Genomic DNA, 18,623 nt, shown 5'->3' with positions numbered 1-18,623 from the left:
TCAGTTGGATCCGACTCTTTGTAACCCCATGGACAGTAGCCCACCAGGCTCCTCTGTCCTTGAGATTCTCCAGGCAAGAATACTGGAGTGGGTTGCCATGCCTTCCTCCAGGGGATCTTCCCAACCCAGGGATCGAACCCTTGTCTCTTAAGTCTCCTGCATTGGCAAGTGGATTCTTTACCACTAGCGCCACCTGGGAAGCCCAAAAATCCTCTTTAGGTAGAACCAATTACTGTCGTGAGTATTAATTATATGTAATCCAAGCAAAACTGAGACACCTCAAGGCCTGTGATGCACTCAGAAATAAGATATAATTTCCATATCCCCAATCCTTCTTTTATTGGTAAGAGAATATCAATACAAGTCTATATACTTTGGAATGATGAAAAGTTTGTGTAACATATAACAAAGATTTGTAATAATCTTTTTTCTTTTATAAATATTTTCAAAGTCCATTTATCACAGCCTAGAAATTGACACTATGACATTTTGTCTCATTTCCTCTAAAAATTCAGTGAAACTCAGTTTTCACAGGACCTTTTCTTTCTTGTTACTTCTTCATTTTCAGATATGCTTTTCTTCTAATAGTTCTTTGCCCCACTTGGATTTGAAAGACTGGGCTTCATCTTATTAACCAGCTGCTGGTCCATGTGCTGAGCAGGGGGAATTTAGCACATCTTAGAAGGCAAGAGCGAGGGAAGGCTTTGTATATTTCTATATTTTAATTTTGTCTGTCATATAGTATTATCTCACATTTTTCAATACGTTTTCATTTTATAATAGTCTGAAAGGCTCAAAACTAACAGTGATTATTCCATGGGAGAAGAAATGTGGGACAGTGAGAATTCCAGGGACAGAGGGCCCTGGCAGGCTACCATGGGCTCTCAAAGAGTCGAACATAAATGAGTGAGTAACACTTTCACTGTCAACACTTTCTGGAGGGATTTGGGAAAAGTCAGATATTGAACAGACAATTACAAATAACAACTAGATCACAGAAGGCTATGAGTGGAAAATCGGGTACTACTCTGGCTCAGAGACATGAGACCTAATGGTCAACTTATGCTGAAGGAAGGGAAGAAGCATGTGTCATGAATAAGTAGGAGTTATCTAAGTTAATATGCAGAATAGGAGGGGGCATGTTTCCACCAGAGGGAACAGCATGTGTAGTCCTAAGGCTAAATAAATTATATGTTTTAAGAACTGAGAAAGGTCCAAAAAGGAAAAGCAGAAGGTGATGAGACTGAAAATATGAAGTGACTGAATCACACAGGGCCTTTAGGTTGTGTTAAAGAGATCAAATTTTGGTCCTTGAACATTAGGCAGCCACTGAAGGATTTTAATCAGAGGATATTATTTTCATTTGAAATCACCACACTGTCTCCAGAGTGAAACCCAGATTGAAGTGGAGACAAAGAAAACACAAGACAGGTGAGTGGTGTTATAGTGTTTCCAGTGAAAGACAAACGCATTGGATTATGGCTAGAAGACTTGGGGAGAATAAATGAATTTTGGAGCTATTTAAAAGGAAAGAAATGTTATGACAATGTCTGATTGCATGTTGGTGACAAAAAAGACTAATGAGTCAAGGATATCTGCTTGGGCTCATGATTTGAGTACTTGGATGATGGACCGTGTTAGCTCTTACTTACCTGGAAAATCCTGCAGGAGCATCCCTATTTCCTATGCGTATACTCACTGACACCTAAGATGGAAGCACTGGTAATGTGACATATTCATCTTGTCTTTCTTTAGATAAATCTTTTGAGATTTAATTTACAATAAATTTCACCAACATTAAGTGCACAATTTGAATGAGTTTTGAGAAATACAGTCATGTCACCGGTACCATAATCATGATAAGGAACATTTCCATCACTCAGGACAGGGCTCTCACACCACTTTGCCCTCTGAGCCTGCAGGCCAGTCCTGGCTCCTGGTATTGATCTGCTTTCTATCACTTTGCCTTCTTTAAACTTTCATATAAATGAAAGCTTCTTTCATTTAGAACAATGCTTTTGAGATTCATACACATTGTTGCATGTATCAGCAACATATTTGTTGCTGCAAATGTTTGCTTCATTTTATTCCCTGAGTGAAATTCCACCATAAAGATAGAGTAAAATTTGTTTATCCATTGAGCTGTCGATGGTCATATGGGTGTTTTTTCCCCCCAGTTTGGAGCTATTATGGATAAAAAGTTCGTATGAAAATTCCAGTAGTCTTTTGTATACACATGTATCCATTTCTCTAGTAAATACTTAGAAATTGGGTCACTGGTGTGTGCTCAGCAGTTCAGTTGTGTCCGACTCTTTGCGACCCCATCTACTGTAGCCCACCAGGCTCCTCTGTCCATGGAATTCAACAGGCAAGAATACTGGAGTGGGTAGCCATCTCCTTCTCCAGGGGATCTTCCCGATCCAGGGATCAAACCCACATCTCTTGTGTCTCCTGCAATGGCATGAACATTCCTTACCACTGTTCCACCTCTGTTATCAGGTTGCATGATAAATGTATATTTAAGAAACATCAGAAGCTCTCAATTTTTTTTCCAAAGTGGCTGTATCATTTTGCATTCACATCAGTAATGCAAGAGAGTTCCAGTTGTTCCACACTCTAGCAAATATTTTGCATTATAGATATTTAATTATTTTTTCATTCTAATGGGTATGTAGCATCAACTACCTGTAGTTTTAATGTTTATTTCTCCAGTTGTTAATGATGTTGGATATCCATGTATAAAATAGGAAACTTTACTTCAGCTCATCTACTGAAATTAGATCAAAGTGGATCACAGACCTTAAAGTCAGAAGAAAACCTTTAAAACTTCTAGAAGAATATGTAGGAGAAAGGCATTTGATATTGGGTTATGCAAAAATGTCTTGGGAAACCAAGAGGACAAACTATAAAGGACAAGCTAATAAATTAGATTTTATTAAAAGTTTATTAAATTAGACTTTATCAAATTTAGAAGCATTAGCTTCTCAAAAGACATTGTTTAGTAGATGGAAGGGCAAGACACCAACAAGGAGAAAATATTTACAAAACATGTATCTGCTAAGGGAGTCTCTCTCCTCTTTCCCTCTTTTTGTTTGCATGAGTTGTGATGTAAATTCTGCTGTTGTTCTTACCTTTGTTTCTCTACATAATGTTTGTTTTCCTCTGATCACTTTTGAGATTTTCTATTTCCACTTTTTATTTTTAGCAATTTGCTTAAGATATATATTGGCATAGCTTTTATTAGGTATGCTCTGCTTGCATGTATATGTTATGGTGGTGGTGGTTTAGTCCCTAAGTGGTGTCTGATTCTTACAATCCCATATGTTTATAGTTTTCATTAAATTTGGACTATTTTCAGCCTTCTTTCATCAAATAATTTCTCTTCCCACATCAATTTCTTCTCTCTTTCCAATTACTCATATGTTGGATCATTTGTTATTCCCAATAGTTCAAGTCACTTCTATTTTTCTTTCTGTGCTCACATGGGATAGTTTCTATTGCTATATCTTCAAATTCACTAATATATTTTTTTTCTGAAGAGGCAAATCTCCTTTTAACATCCATTGTGTTTTTTTATTTGAAATATTATATTTTTAACCTCTAGAATTTCCAATGAGTTCTTTTTAATTTTCCTCATCAGGTTTAGTTTTCCTCTATCTTCTCGTAAGGTTACAGAGTATCTATAATAGCTGTGTTAATGATTGTGTTGGCTCGTTCTATTACTTCTGGCATGTCTGGATCTGTTTTTACTAATTGATTTTCTTCCTTGTTATGGGAAACATTTTTCTGCTTTATGCATGCCTGGAATTTTTTTATTGGCTGCAAGAGAATGAGAATTTTACATCCTTGCCGCTTATTATTATTATTCCTTTAAATACAATGGACTTTACTCTAGCAGGCAATTAAGTTACTTGGAATCAGATGGATCATTTTGAGGCTGACTTTTAAGGATGGTAGGCATGGGCTAAGATCAATTTTAATTATTAGTCTAACTTAGCCCCACTGCTAAGTGGATCATTTTATCAGAGTACTATCAAATGCCGCTGGCATTTTGAAGCTCTTCCACTCCAGCTGGTGGGAATACACAGAACCTGCAGTATTGTTTACCCTAGTGCTTTTTGCCTCCCCCTGCCCTAGATGGCGTGCAGTTTCTTTACACACACACACACAAATCAGAACACAAACAATTATTTCAAAGTTCACTCAGCAAACACTCAGTGTCCTTTTCCCCTGGGTAATTGTAAGGATTTGTCCACAAATTCTTTGACATTCCTCCCATCAAATGGTGGACTTTAGTTCTCTTCCTTTAGAGTGTGAGTGACCCATGTTGGACAAACAGATTATAGCAGAAGTGATGGGGTTTCACTTCTGTGGTTAGGCTGTTACAGTACTGTGGCTTCCCTCTTGCCTGTACTCTTGTTTCTTCTTGGATAACTGCTCTGGGGGAAGCCAGACCCTTTAGGCCTGGTCAGATCATCAGTGACTATAGCCTATAGCTCAGACCAGCACTTTAGTTGCAATTTTATGAGAAATCTGGAGCCAAACTACGTAGTTAAGCCCTTCCTAGATTCTTAACACTAAAGAGATTGTGTGGGATGATAAATGTTATATTTCTTTAAATGCTAAGTTTTGGGGTAATGTTAGTTATGTAATGGGCTCCCCTGGTGGCTCAGATGGTAAAGAATCTTCCTGGAATGCGGCAGACCTGCGCTCCATCCCTGGGTTGGGAAGATCTCCTGGAGGAGGAAATGGCAACCCACACCAGTATCCTTGCCTGGAGAATTCCATGGACAGAGGAGCCTTGTAGGCTATAGTCCATGGGGTCTCGGAGTCAGATACAACTGAGCAACTAACACTTACTTATGCTATGTAGCAACAGATAGCTAATACAGATGTTGGTACTTCAAAGTAGGTGCTGCTGTACCAACAGCTTAAATTTTAAGAATGATTCTGGAGCTGGGCAGTGAGCATTGAGGAGGGTATCACTCACTAAAAACCTAAAATACTTTGGAGAAGAAGCTTTTCTTAAGATTTTATTTTGAAATAATTTTTGCTCAGAAAATTTGTAAAACTAATACAGATATTTTCTTTTCATCCTTCTTCCACTTTTACCAATGATAATGTCTTATATCATAGTATATTACCAAAACCAAGAAGTTGACATTAAGTTCCAAATAGGAAAAAGAGTATGTCAAGGCTGTATATTGTCACCCTGCTTATTTAACTTATATGCAGAGTACATCATGAGAAATGCTGGGCTGGATGAAGCACAAGCTGGAATCAAGATTGCCAGGAGAAATGTCAATAACCTCAGATATGCAGATGGCACCACCCTTATGGCAGAAAGTGAAGAAGAACTAAAGAGCCTCTTGATAAAAGTGAAAGAGGAGGCTGAAAAAGTTGGCTTAAAGCTCAGCATTCAGAAAACCAAGATCATGGTATCTGGTCCCATCATTTCATGGCAAATAGATGGGGAAACAGTGGAAACAGTAGCAGACTTTATTTTTTGGATTCCAAAATCACTGCAGATGGTGACCACAGCCATGAAATTAAAAGACGCTTACTCCTTGGAAGGAAAGATATGACCAACCTAGACAGCATATTAAAAAGCAGAGACATTACTTTGCCAACAAAGGTCTGTCTAGTCAAGGCTATGGTTTTTCCAGTAGTCATGTATGGATGTGAGAGTTGGACTATAAAGAAAGCTGAGTGCCAAAGAATTGATGCTTTTAAACTGTGATGTTGGAGGAGACTCTTGAGAGTCCCTTGGTCTGCAAGGAGATCCAGCCAGTCCATCCAGAAGGAAATCTGTCCTGAATATTCATTGGAAGGACTGATGTTGAAGCTGAAACGCCAATACTTTGGCCACTTGATGTGAAGAACTGACTCATTTGAAAAGACCCTGATGCTGGGAAAGATTGAAGGTGGGAGGAGAAGGGGATGACAGAGGATGAGATGGTCGGATGGCATCACCGACTCAATGGACATTAGTGTGAGTAAACTCCGGGAGTTGGTGATGGACAGGGAGGTCTGGTGTGCTGCCGTCCATGGGGTCACAGAGTTGGACATGACTGAGCAACTGAACTGAACTGACTGAATGTCTTATACCATAGTATATTACCAAAAACAAGAAATTGACACTGGTACAGTATTATTAAGTAAACTACAGACCTTACTTGGATCCTGTGTGTATATGTGTGTGTGTGTGTGTGTGTGTGTGTGTGTGTGTGTGTGCGCAGGTCTATGAAATACTATCATGTATAGATTTATATAACTACAATCATGATTAAGACACAGAACTATTCCATTATCATAGTAAAGCTCCCTTTGCCATTTACTGAGAGACACAAACACCTCCAAAACATAACCCTTGGCAGCCACTGATATGTTCTCCGTTACTATAATTTTGTCATTTTAAGAATAATATGTAAATATGTAAAATATGTAAAAATAATATGTAAACATTTTGAATGATTTTTTCATTCACCATAATATCTTTGAGATCCATTCTCTAGTTCATTCAGTGTATGAGGGTTCCAGTTGATTCCACACCCTTGTCCTCATTTGAAGTTTTCAATATTTTGTATGTTAGCCATTCTAATAGTCATGTAATAATATTTACTTATGCTTTTAATGTCTATTTCCTTCCCTGGTAGCTCAGAGGTTAAAGTGTCTGCCTGCAATGCGGGAGACCTGGGTTCGATCCCTGAGTCGGGAAGATCCCCTGGAGAAGGAAATGGAAACCCATTCCAGTATTCTTGCCTGGAGAATGCCATGGATGGAGGAGCCTGGTGGGCTACAGTCCATGGGGTCGCCAAGAGTCAGACATGACTGAGCGACTTAACTAACTTTCTCTACCAATTGGACTTCCCTTGTGGCTCAACTGGTAAAGAATCTGCCCACAATGCAGGAGATCTGGGTTCAGTCCCTGGGTTGGGAAGATCCCCTGGAGAAGGGAAAGGCTACCCACTCTAGTATTCTGGCCTGGAGAATTCCATAGACTGTACTGTCCACGGGGATGTAAAGAGTTGGACACGACTGAGCAACTTTCACTTTCTCTACCAATTAATGCTGTTTAATATCTTTTCATATGCTTATTGGTTCTGCATATTCTTGCTTTTCAAGTCCTTTGTCCATTTTCTAGTTGGATTGTTTTCTTAGTAATTATTTCAAAGAGATTTTTTTTTAATATTCTGAATATAAATCCTTTGTCAGAAACATGGTTTTCAAATATCTTCTCCAAGTTTATGGCCCATCTCTTATTAGGATCTTTTTCAGAGAAAAAAACCTTTGATTTTGATTAATTCCAATCTACATTTTAAAATCAATTTATTTTTATTTTAAAAATTATTACTGTTATTCTACAGATTATGTGCTTAGGGTTGTATCTAAGAACTCCCTGTTTAACTCTAAATCATGAAGACTAATGATTATGTTCTATGCTTCCTTCTAGAAGTTTTGTGTTTATTAGTTTTTACATTTTACATTGAAATCTATGATCCATTTTGAGCTAGTATTTGTGTAAGGGATGAAATTTCGTTAGGAATTTTATAATTATTTTTTTTGTTTCTAGTGTCCAGTTTTCTCAGTCCATTTGAAAAGACTACCCTTTCTCCGCTGAATTATTTTTATACCTTTTCCAGAAATTAGCTGTGTGCTTCTGTGAAAATATTTCTAGATTCTTTATTCTGATCCAATAATCTATGGAATACCATAATCTATTGGTAACTGTTGTTGTTTAGTCACTAAGCCATGTCAGACTCTTTTGTGACCACATAGACTATAGCCCACCAGGCTCCTCTGTCCATGGGATTTCCAAGCGGAGTGGGTTGCCATTTCCTTCTCCAGGGCAACTTCCTGACCAGGCATCAGATTGGTGTCTCCTGCACTGGCCAGCAGATTCTTTACCGCTGAACCACCGGGGAAGCCCCGCTGATTACTGTACCTATAGAGAAAACCTTAATATCAGACAGTAATAGGTCCTCAGAATTTATTTTCTTTTGCCAATTTTCCCACTATTTTAGTTTTGCTCTTTTTCCATATATATTTAAATTTCAGTTTCATATTTATAAAATAATCCTGCTGGGATGTTGATAGGAATTTCTATCAAAAAGATAATTTGGACTGAATTGTCACCTTTAGTACATTTATTCTTCCAACCTGTGAATCCAATGTCTCTTCATTTATATAGGTCTTTATTAATTTTTTAAAATGTTTTATGGTCTTCAGCATATAGATCCTATATGTTTGATTAAACTTATACCTAAATATTTCATTATTTTGGAGCTAATGTAAATGTTATCAAATTTTAACTTTAGTTTCCAATTTGTCACTAGTATACAGAAATTTGGTTGATTTCTGGTGCTAAGTTTGTATCCTGTGATCTTGCTTATTACTCTAGGAATTTTTCAATGTTTATTTTGAGGATTTTCTATATAGACAAACATTTCATTGGTAAACAGGGAGTTTTATTTATCTTTTTCCATTTTGTATTGCTTTTCTTTTTCTTACTTTATCGTACTAGTTAGAATTACCCATACTGTGCTGAATAGGAGTAGTGAGAGTGGACATCCATCCCTTGGTCTCAGTTTTAGAGTGATAGCATTCAGTTCTTCACTCTTAGCTGAAATTTTAGAAAACAAATATTCTGTACCCAGTTGAAGAATTTCCCTTCCCTTGCTATTCCAGTTTGCTAAGGGTTTTAATCATGAATGGATATCGAATTTTATAAAATGCCTTTTCTGCATCAGTTGGTATAGTCATGTGGTTTTCTTCTGTAGCCTGTTGTTATGGTAGATTACATTGATTGATTTTGGAATATTGAACTAGCCTTGCATTTCTTAAATAAACCTCACTGGTCATATTACATTATTCTTCTTATATGTTGCTGGATTCAATTTGCTAATATTTTGTTGATTTTGCATCTATATTCATGAGATATATTGGTCTGTATTTTCCCTTTTTGTACTGGCTTTGTCTGGTTATGATATTAGGGTAATGTCAGCCTCATAAAATTAGTTCCAAAGTGTGGTCTTCTATTTTCTGGAAAAGATTATGTAGAATTGGTGTTACTTTAAAAACAAATGTTCAGTAGAATTAACCACTGAAACCATCTGGAACTGGATATTTCTTTTTTGAAAGTTTTTTAACTACAAATTTAATTTGTTTAATACCTTAAAAAAGCTTTTAGTTGAAGCCATATGACATTTGGTAAAGCTATAGGTAAGGGTTTGTAGGAAAGTGAGGTAAATATTATAGAAAACTAAAGGAAAAGGAATCCTTTTTATTTAGGAACAGCATTGTCTGCAGCAGGAAAATGTACTGGTTCGTCAACCTAAGAAGACTTCCAAAAAAATGTTGAAGGTACTACCTGGTTTATTTCTTCTTATAGAAAATGTTAAAGAAGAGAGATAAACTGAATAAAAACTGTTAATAAAACCCAGCTATATCTTGATGGCTCTGAAAAATTTCAGACTTTTTCTGGAAAATAATGCTGAATAATTAAAATCAAATAATTACTTTAACAATTAAAATAGTTAAGCTCAAATTGCATCAGATCAAAGAAGAGGTACAGGGCATTTTCAGGAAACCATGATCTAACGATGAAGCCAAAGATTTGGTTTTAAAGTCCCTTGTTAAGATTACATGTGGCCACTCAGAGTTTCTTAGAGTGCAGGCCCTTGAAAGTGTTTCAATGTGTATCTTCCAGATCCTTTCAGTCGAACAATAGGGCTCCTAAGAAGTCTAAGAGTGCTGTCTCTAACAGTTTTACCAGAAATTCAAGGTAGGGAAGGGTTTAAGCTTATGGAGGTTTGAGGGTATGCCTGTGTCTAATGAAGTGACCCCCATTAACGATTTACAGAAGACACAAAGTTTGAAAAATAGAATTACATTTGCAGAAATATTTCTGGCCAAAAGGGGGCAGAGATTATATAAAATGATATGAAGTTGGAACCATGAATTCTACTGTCAGGACGTCAAGTGAGAAAAGTTCTCAGCTGCAAATTCTTACTACCTTTCATGAAAATGGAAGGCTGACTCAAAGGGTAGATACAAGTTCTCAGGGGGCAGAGCCCAGAGCTATGGAGAGTTATTCTCAGACCTTCAGACATAGTCAAGGAACTTTATATTTTGACAACAGGATTTCAGAATTGCTGTGAACAAGTGCCTTCTTCCTTTTGAGCATAAATGTCTATAGCAATTATCCTCTGGTTGTTCTACCACAATATAGTGGGGGTATTGAGAGGCAGATAAACTGCTCCTTTAGATTCACAAATGTATATATTGAGAGAAGGACTAAATTCAAGGAGCTCTCCTTAATGAACTTTGAGCTAATGTTCAATAAGATGAACCTTTTGATAGGAGACTTAGAGGATGAGTGTATTTTACACATGAAGGGAGTGCAGATAATTTTTTGCTAGAGGTCGTAAGTGCCCTCTTACGGTCTTAAAAGTATGTTCATAAATTCTTCGCTACTTCTCCCTTTGAGTGTGAGCTGGATGTAGTGAGTTGCTTCTAATGAAGAGAATATGGTGGAAATAACGGGATGTCATCTTCAATATTAGGTTAGAAAAAGACCATAGCTTCCAGTTTTGGTGCAGTATCTCTCCTGCATCACTTGTTCGCAGGCAACACATGTAATGAGAGGCCCTATGGAGAAGTCAATATGACAAAGATTCCTGTCAACTGTTACATGACTTTGAAAATAGAACCTCTATCTTTATTAAGTCTTCAGAAACCATAGTCTTGGTCAGCAGTTTGACTGAAATGTTGTGTGCAACCCTGAGCAGAAATACTCAGTTTCGCTACTTCTAGATTCCCGATCCTCAGAAACCATGTGAGATATAATGTTTGTTGTTTCAAACTGCTAAGTTTGTTACGCAGCAATAGCTAACCACTACGCTCTCTATGTGGGCTTCCCAGGTGGCACTAGTGGTAAAGAACCCACCTGCCAATGCATGAGACGTCAGAGGCGTGAGTTCGATCCCTGGGTGGAGATGACCCCATGAAGGACGGCATGGCATCCCACTCCAGTATTCTTGCTTGGAGAACACCATGGCCAGAGGGGGCTGGGGGACTACAGTCCATAGGGTCGCAGAGTCTCACACAACCGAAGTGACTTAGCATGCATGTACACTCTCTATGCTCTTCTCTCCTCTCTGCTATATGGTGGCCTGTAAATTCCAGCCCTCTTGCTCTGTCTTCTCAACTCAGCTAGTCTTCAGGACTCTTTAGATTTCTCTTCCCTGTGCGGAAGCTTCTAGGTTGCTACCAGGTGGTATGCTGGGGAAAACAGTGCTTTTTACATTTTGTCTGGTTTTCTAATTGCTTAAGGCGAGAGTTAAATCTGGTTCCTGTTACTCTATCACGGCCAGAACTAGCTTAAGTCTTGATTTCGATTTACATGTGAGTGCTACCGGGAGTTGATATCCTCATGCAGCTCAGTGAAAGGGTTCTTTGTATTTTCTTAAGATTTTAAGGGTTTTTTGGAGTCAGGAAAGGATCTGAGACTAGCTTTAGGTCGTGAGAGGCTTAGGGCCAATGAGTGAAGAGAATGATGAAGAGCTGAAGGCCTCAAAGTCAACTTTCTACATAGAGCAGCATGGCTTATAAAATGCAAGTGAGCACCCAGTGTATAAGAACAGTTGGTTCCACTTACTTTGATACTTTGTCACTTACCTCCACCCCATAAAAGCAGGGCTTGGTTGACGCTAGCTACCATCTGGTGACATATGTAGTGACCTGTCTTAACCAACATATTTTTCCCAGCTGCTCTTTTCTTTCTCTAGGGTTGGTAATGCACACACATGTCACAGTCCTGCCTTTTCTCCTCTATTTCATCATGTACAATCCAATTAATTCCAAATCAGGCGTGTTTTCTTTTTTCACATGCATACATACTCAAACCCAATTTAACTGATACTCTTATTTGTACCTCTTAAGTCTCTTCTACTTAATCAAAAAATCTTCACACAAGTCATTTCTCTCTCAGACTTATTCTCTCTGTAAGATAGATAAATCATGCTGATAGTAACTGATCACCAACAGATATAGTCTTGTAATTCTGGATCAAGGAACTGGAATCAAATACCACACAGAAATCAATCTCTATCATCTTCTAAAGCATCTTAGAGAATTTCCTGAGAATTTCCACACGCATTTGGTAGATAAATCTCTGTATTAGACAGGGTGATGTAAAGAAAGATATACAAAAGAAATAATTCCTACCTTTCCAGAAAATTGATAGTCTAGTAGAAGAAATATTTACACGAGTCATTACAACCCAAATGATTTATAAAAGCCTTTGAAAATAGACAAATAAATTATAACAGTATTTCAAATAGGAGAAAGAGTAGAACCAGCTGGGAGTTAGGCAAACTCTTCTGTAACAATCAGTATTAACCTTTATTGTAAGGAACTGGAATAGTTAATGGCTGTTATATATAGTTGGAGAAAAGAAAAGGGAAAGATGAGAACTTACACAGGCAATCTGTGCTTTTAAATATATTTAATCATACAGCTCATCTAGTTTTAAGGAATCACAAATGTACTCCAATAAATACACACAATTCAATGTGCATTCCTTACATTTTTGTTGACGTTTTGGTGAAAATTACATGAGAAACTCTTTAAGATTCAAATCCTTGTGGAGGTGTTTCGTTGAAACTAACCTTCAGTGTTAAAAATTTGCTTTATTTCTTAAAAATAAACTGCCTCTGATTTCTTGCCTAGTTTTAACTCCATATAATTGAGTCCCATAAAAACGAGGGTGTAGGCGCCTAAGCAAACCAGATACTTCTTGAGTGTCTGGAAACCCACACCCACCCTAGTTACTCCAGCTCTAGAGATTTTACAAGACAAGGTTTGGAGACAGACACACCTAGAGTGTCTTTGTGCTTGTTTTGAAATTCTGGACAACTCAAAGAAAGTATTCTAGGACCCTGCTTATTCAAACAATGGGTTTCCTTTGAAATAAGATCATCTGCCTCCCTCAAAGACAGAGTAGTCACCTTTGACACTAAGAACAGAAGGTAAAACAACAAAGGATGCCGGGAACCAACCTCAGTGCTGGAATTTTAAAAAACTGATTTGCATTAACTCTTATTTATAGGCGCCTGGCCTAGTTCGGAGGCTGCAAATGGCAGGTTAGATCAATCACCCTGGAGCCTGATGTGAAAGTTTTGATGTGACTAAGGTGAAGAGCAGGGAGTAGGAACTATGAAGAGCAGTCACAGAGGAAGCAAGAATATTTAAGGTTGAACTACCCTTCAAAGACAGGAGGAGTAAAACATCTTTTTCTTTTTAAAGGAACAACAACAACAAAAAGGTAAAAGGGGCAAAATAAACTCACTAGGCTTGAGATCTTTAGACTACAGTATTTAATGCTGGTTTCTTTAATCTCACCGTTATTTGGAGTTGTGTATGAGGGGGCGGAGGGGGAAACTGATAGCACTGACGAATGGAAAGCCAGAAAGATAAGGTGGGACAGGGGGCTCTGAAATGTCAGGGTGTCTACTGTCCTGGGAACCTTTGAAGCACACTCCATGACGAATTACATTATCTCCAGGCTTAGACGATTCCTAGAGACAAAGATGGGAAGAAAAATCAAAGGTCGTTGGCAAATGGGGTCGCTGCTTTGTGCTCAAGTCTGCACTCAATTTGGCTTTGTGTGCCGTGCGGATGGGTGGAGAACTCCCCTGAAGGAGGAACCCCTCGTAAAGGGCTGAGGTGGGGAGGGGACGGCCCTTCTACCTGCACACACCTCTGCAAGGAGAAGGAGGTGCTGCGTAGGGATGCAAATCCGCCTCCCGGAATGGCCAATCAGGAGGCAGGTGAGGGAATTTGGGTCCCCACCCCACCCCAACCGCGCGTGTGAGCACGTGTGCAGTGTTCTGGGACCTTTGTCCCGCAAAGTCACGCTTGGCGGGCGCCCCTAGGTTCCTTTTTCTCGTCGGATCTGCCTGTCTTTTTTTTTTTTTTTTCCCCTCTCTCCACACCCACCTCACGAGTAGTGTCTTCCCCTCATCCCCTTCCAAATTCCCTGCCGCGCCGCGGCGGGTGGGATCCCGGAGCCAGTCCCGAGGAGGGTGCGGAGCTTGGCACACGCCCGGCTGCCGGGACCGTGGCACCGGCCCCTGGCAGTTCCGCGCGGGTGCCGGCGACGAGCCTCGGCTCGGACACCGCGGCGCTCCTGCCCGCGCGGGGCCGTCCTCCGCCCGTCCTGAGGCAGCGCTGCCCGCCTTGCGCCTGCCGGCTGACCGTGGCGGGGCTGTCCTGAGGGGCTCCGGAAACTCCTGCGACGGCCAGAACACAGAAACTAAGACTCCTCACCTAATTCGCCGGGGAGCCGGGGCGCTGCGGGGCCGCGGCGCTGCCTGCCCCCGCTCCTCCCCCACCCCACCCCCACCCGTGCTCCGGCGGCCGCTCGGAGTCACGGAGCACCCCCACCCCACCCCCCGGCAGACAAAGGGCCTGGGCAAACTCGCCGCCCGGCCTCCCTGCGCTCCGGGAGGCGGCGGAGGCGCAGGCGGCGGATCGCGCAAAAGGAGGCGCGCGCGCGGCCGGGAGCGCGGTCTGGGGAAGAGCCGCGAGATGCGCCTGACTCACATCTGCTGCTGCTGCCTCCTCTACCAGCTGGGGGTCCTGTCGAATGGGGTCGTTGCAGGTAAGTTCTTCCGAGACTTCGGGCTTGCTTTTCCAACTTCCCCAGCCAGAGACCAGGAACGCACGGGTCGCCGGGGCTGGCGCAACTGTGCGCAGTGAGCAGGGCTTAGCGGGCAGCAATTAAAAAAAAAAAAAAAAGGAAAACCAGCGTGCGGGTGCTGGGCAGAGGGCTCCTGAGCGAAGCGCACTTCTCGTGGCCTCATTTCAACAACGTGAAATGCTTAGTTTTCCTCTCCTGAGAGTTAATAAGATGTGCAAAGGTACGTTTACAGCACCTGGAGGAAATCTGGGAAGTAAAGAAATTGATAGCGCTGCCTTACTCTGGCAGATACTGAAGGAAATTTTTTAATTGTGCTGGAGTCTTTGCACCGGTTTTCTTTTCTGCAACTAAGTGCTGTCACCATACTTTGCAGCCCCGCTTTCCCCCTCTCCCCGCCCCGATAATCGTACTTTTATTTTGAAAATGCTGGGGTCTGTAATCTGATCGCCACACTTCAGGGGTTGTAAGTTTCAGGGGCTAGACGGGTGGTCTCCACCGCGTTAGCCGTGAGCCCTGTGTGCGGAGTGTGAACTCTGGGATGCTTGTGCTCCTGAGACCGCGGCTCTTTAAGCCCTGCACTTCTGTCTGCCCCGCCCGCAGGGCTGCAGTTCGCCCCCGACCGCGAGGAGTGGGAAGTCGTGTTTCCTGCACTCTGGCGCCGGGAGCCGGTGGACTCGGCCGGCGGCAGCGGGGGCAGCGCGGACCCAGGCTGGGCACGCGGAGCCCCGGGCGGCGGAGGCGTCCGGGCGCCGGCAGCCAGCAGCTCCCGCGAGGTGCGCTCCGTGGCCCCGGCGCCGCCTCAGGAGCCCGTGGAAGGCGGATCTGAGCCGCGGCCCCGACCCCCGCCGCCCGGGGGCGAAGAGGATGAGGAGCTCGAGTCTCACGAGCTGCCGCGGGGATCCAGCGGGGCTGCCGCCCTGTCCCCGGGCGCCCCGGCCTCGTGGCAGCCGCCGCCCCCGTCTCCGCCCCCAACCCAGCCAGCCGAGCCGGACGGCGACGAGGTTCTGCTGCGGATCCCGGCCTTCTCCCGGGATCTCTACCTGCTGCTCCGGAGAGACGGCCGCTTCCTGGCGCCGCGCTTCGCTGTGGAACAGAGGCCGAGTCCGGGCCCGGGCCCCACGCGGGCGGCAGCCGTCCCGCGCCCTCCCGCGCCGCCTGACGCCGCCTGCTTCTACACGGGGGCTGTGCTGCGGCACCCCGGCTCGCTGGCCTCTTTCAGCACCTGCGGGGGTGGCCTGGTAAGCGCCTTTCCTTCCCCAGTTCTCTTCTTCCCCCTGCCACCCCTCCCTCTCCCCTTGTAGACCAGGCAGATTGGCCTGCACCTCATCCCGTTCAGAGCGCGCCCTGAATACACCACCCAAGAGTCTCCACCGTTTACCGCCCACGGAACACCTCCAGGGCAGTCGGTGAATCCTGAATCTAATTGAGTGGATAATAGCCTTCTGCTAGACGCTTATAAAATTTTTTTTGGAATTACTAGGTAACACTGTCTCCTTGCAACACTTCCCACTGGTTTTGTTTCTGCTTTTCAAAATAAGCCCACCACGTGGTGTCTTTTAGGAGATTGGGAGATAACAGGTCCGTTCACTGCTCAAATCTCCTCCTCCTTGGTCCCCCCACCCCCAGTTTCTCATCTATTATCTCATAGTTTTTTTTTTTCTCATGTCGTACTTCAAAGTTGTCAGAACAGTTCCCCAGGGAGTTATATTCTGACAGCTGTCTGGAATTTAAACACATCCACGCTCACACGGGACACCTGTTCACTGTTCTTGTGAGAAACGAGTGGAGGAGTTAAGTCAGAGGCCGCGAGCAGCTGACTAATGGATGACAGGAGAATCCAATCAGAACTTGAAGGGTTATGGTTCTAAGATTTAACATTTCTAAGGTTTACATACTATTTGGACATAGTGTCTTTTCCTTTCTCCACTCCAGGGAGAGTAGCACGGATGAGAGCCTGGCTCAGAGGCCAGTTGGAGCTAGAAAATAAAAGCCATTTGCTCAGTCTGAACAATAGGGAATTATCATTCGATTTCCACCCCCTCTGTTTTGACCCAGGGTTTGGGATAATTGTTGCCTCCTGTTAAGTTGGCCTTTGCTTTGTGGTAGACATAACATGCAACGTAGAATTAACCATCGCTATACATCCATTGCAGTAGTGTTAAGTACATTCACCTTGTGTGGCCGTCATCACTGTGAACTTTAATATTTCTTTAAGGCAAAATCCACAAAGTATCATAAACACCCAGGTGATTTGTGTTTTCATTTTGATATTCCAATTGAGCCATTGGTGAGATCCACAAGGACTTCTCTAAAAGCAACCTGCTCATTTGGAGAAAAATCCAATAGTAATGGACAGCAGAAAACATCAGCACGGTCAAAGCCACCCAAAGCCATGAGATGGAAAACGATGCTTTAAAATCCAAGCAAAATGAAACTGGGAATTTTTACCCATGCCCTTCTAAGGTCCCATAGCAAAAGTGATGTAAAATGCTGAATAGGGCTATATTTTGGCAGATGCTCATAATGATGAGTATTCAAATACGGACATTTTTAGCCATAAGTGAAAAAAATGACATGGAAAAATTACATGAAAAACTTAAAAAAATGTTTTTTGTGGAACTAATGTTTGAATACTTCACTGGGGGAGACACTCTGTAGGGATTTCATTGTCCACTGGTTTTTGGCCAAGGATTAAATAATTACATATAGAAAGTTCCTGATGCAGTAGAAGCAATAGGGGATAAAGCATTTCACTGTTGAAATGTGGGCTTTTGGTCAGATTTTCCAAATGAGCTATGCCTTCTCTCCATCCTTAAAGGAGTGAAGTTACAATTATGAGTAGGTTTTTCATAGACTGAATAGGAGTTTGACATACCTCCCTGTTTATCATGTTGGACTTTTATTCACTTTTCCTATTATCCACATATATATATATATATTCTGAACTGGGAAGTCATTGTTGTTGAGGAAAACTGACTTTACCAGAAATATAGCAGTCAGACTTGGAGTAAAAAGTTAGGCGAACAGCCAAGAAGGGTAGGTTTGTTACTCTAGACTCCACTATGCCAGCCTTTTCCCTTATGAGGGTGGATTAGGAAAGAGAAAGCATAATATGTTATCTGAGCTCTGACATTGGCCTATTCCCTGATGATTGACAAGTCTCTTACCTCTCTGGTATCGTTTTCATAAGTAAAATGAGAGTATCTGATGATTTAATTCTAATTGGATGATAGAATGAGAATTTTCCTGCATGCTAAATATATTCTAGGGCCTTCCCTTGGGGCTTGCAGATTAGAACATCATATACAAGTGGATAGGATATAAGTGGTCATGAAACAGTGGCATACCAGCATGATAAATCAAATGTATGCCTGAGGCCAAGTCATGCTTAGGGAGTTTGGGAAGGCTTCCCAAGGGCAATAGAGGTTCAGTGGATTTTGAAGCATGAGAAGCCAAATTTATCCAGGCACGGAAGGGCTGGTAATGCTGAGGATAGAGGGAAGAGACTGAGTGATGTGAAAATGTAGAGCCTATGAAGGGAGTGAAAAAAAAAAAGTTTCCTCTGAGGAGACCAGAAAGTGCAATAAGGGAAAGTGATCCTAAACTGTCAGGTGAGAGCAGACCTCAAACGTCAAACGTCTTGTCTGCTAGAACCTGGGCCATTTCTGTTCAACTGTTTATTATTGTAGGACTACATTGTTGTCCCTCTCTATTTCCAAAATTCTCTGATCCAGTAATTCTAATGTGAGGCATCATGATGTCTTTATATGAAGGTGCGTTCTTTATAAATGCAACTCCTTTAGTTTGCACCAGTTTCTTCTAATTAAAAGCTTTCTGGTTGTCAGTTTCACAAAGTACACTTTCCTTTCCCCTTGTTCAACAGTGAATTTTACCCACTTGTGCCTGAATTCTTCAGCAC

At 41.8% G+C, this 18,623-nt stretch overlaps 1 protein-coding gene across 2 annotated transcripts in view; it reads left to right on the top strand.

The window, feature by feature from the left end:
- The first annotated feature begins 14,569 nt into the window (after positions 1-14,569).
- Positions 14,570-18,623, top strand: part of ADAMTS19 (ADAM metallopeptidase with thrombospondin type 1 motif 19) — a 252,521-nt gene continuing 248,467 nt past the window's right edge. For both annotated transcript variants that reach the window (XM_070465074.1, XM_070465073.1), the window contains exons 1-2: positions 14,570-14,665; positions 15,305-15,942. In XM_070465074.1, coding sequence (XP_070321175.1) covers positions 14,593-14,665; positions 15,305-15,942 — 711 coding nt within the window. In that variant the 5' untranslated portion in view covers positions 14,570-14,592. The remainder of the gene's footprint in view (positions 14,666-15,304; positions 15,943-18,623) is intronic.

The sequence above is a fragment of the Odocoileus virginianus genome, chromosome 3 (genome assembly GCF_023699985.2).
Source record: "Odocoileus virginianus isolate 20LAN1187 ecotype Illinois chromosome 3, Ovbor_1.2, whole genome shotgun sequence".
Classification (NCBI taxonomy): Eukaryota; Metazoa; Chordata; class Mammalia; order Artiodactyla; family Cervidae; genus Odocoileus; species Odocoileus virginianus.
The sequence above is the reverse complement of the archived record's forward strand: the minus strand, read 5'-3'. Positions and strand labels throughout refer to the sequence as shown.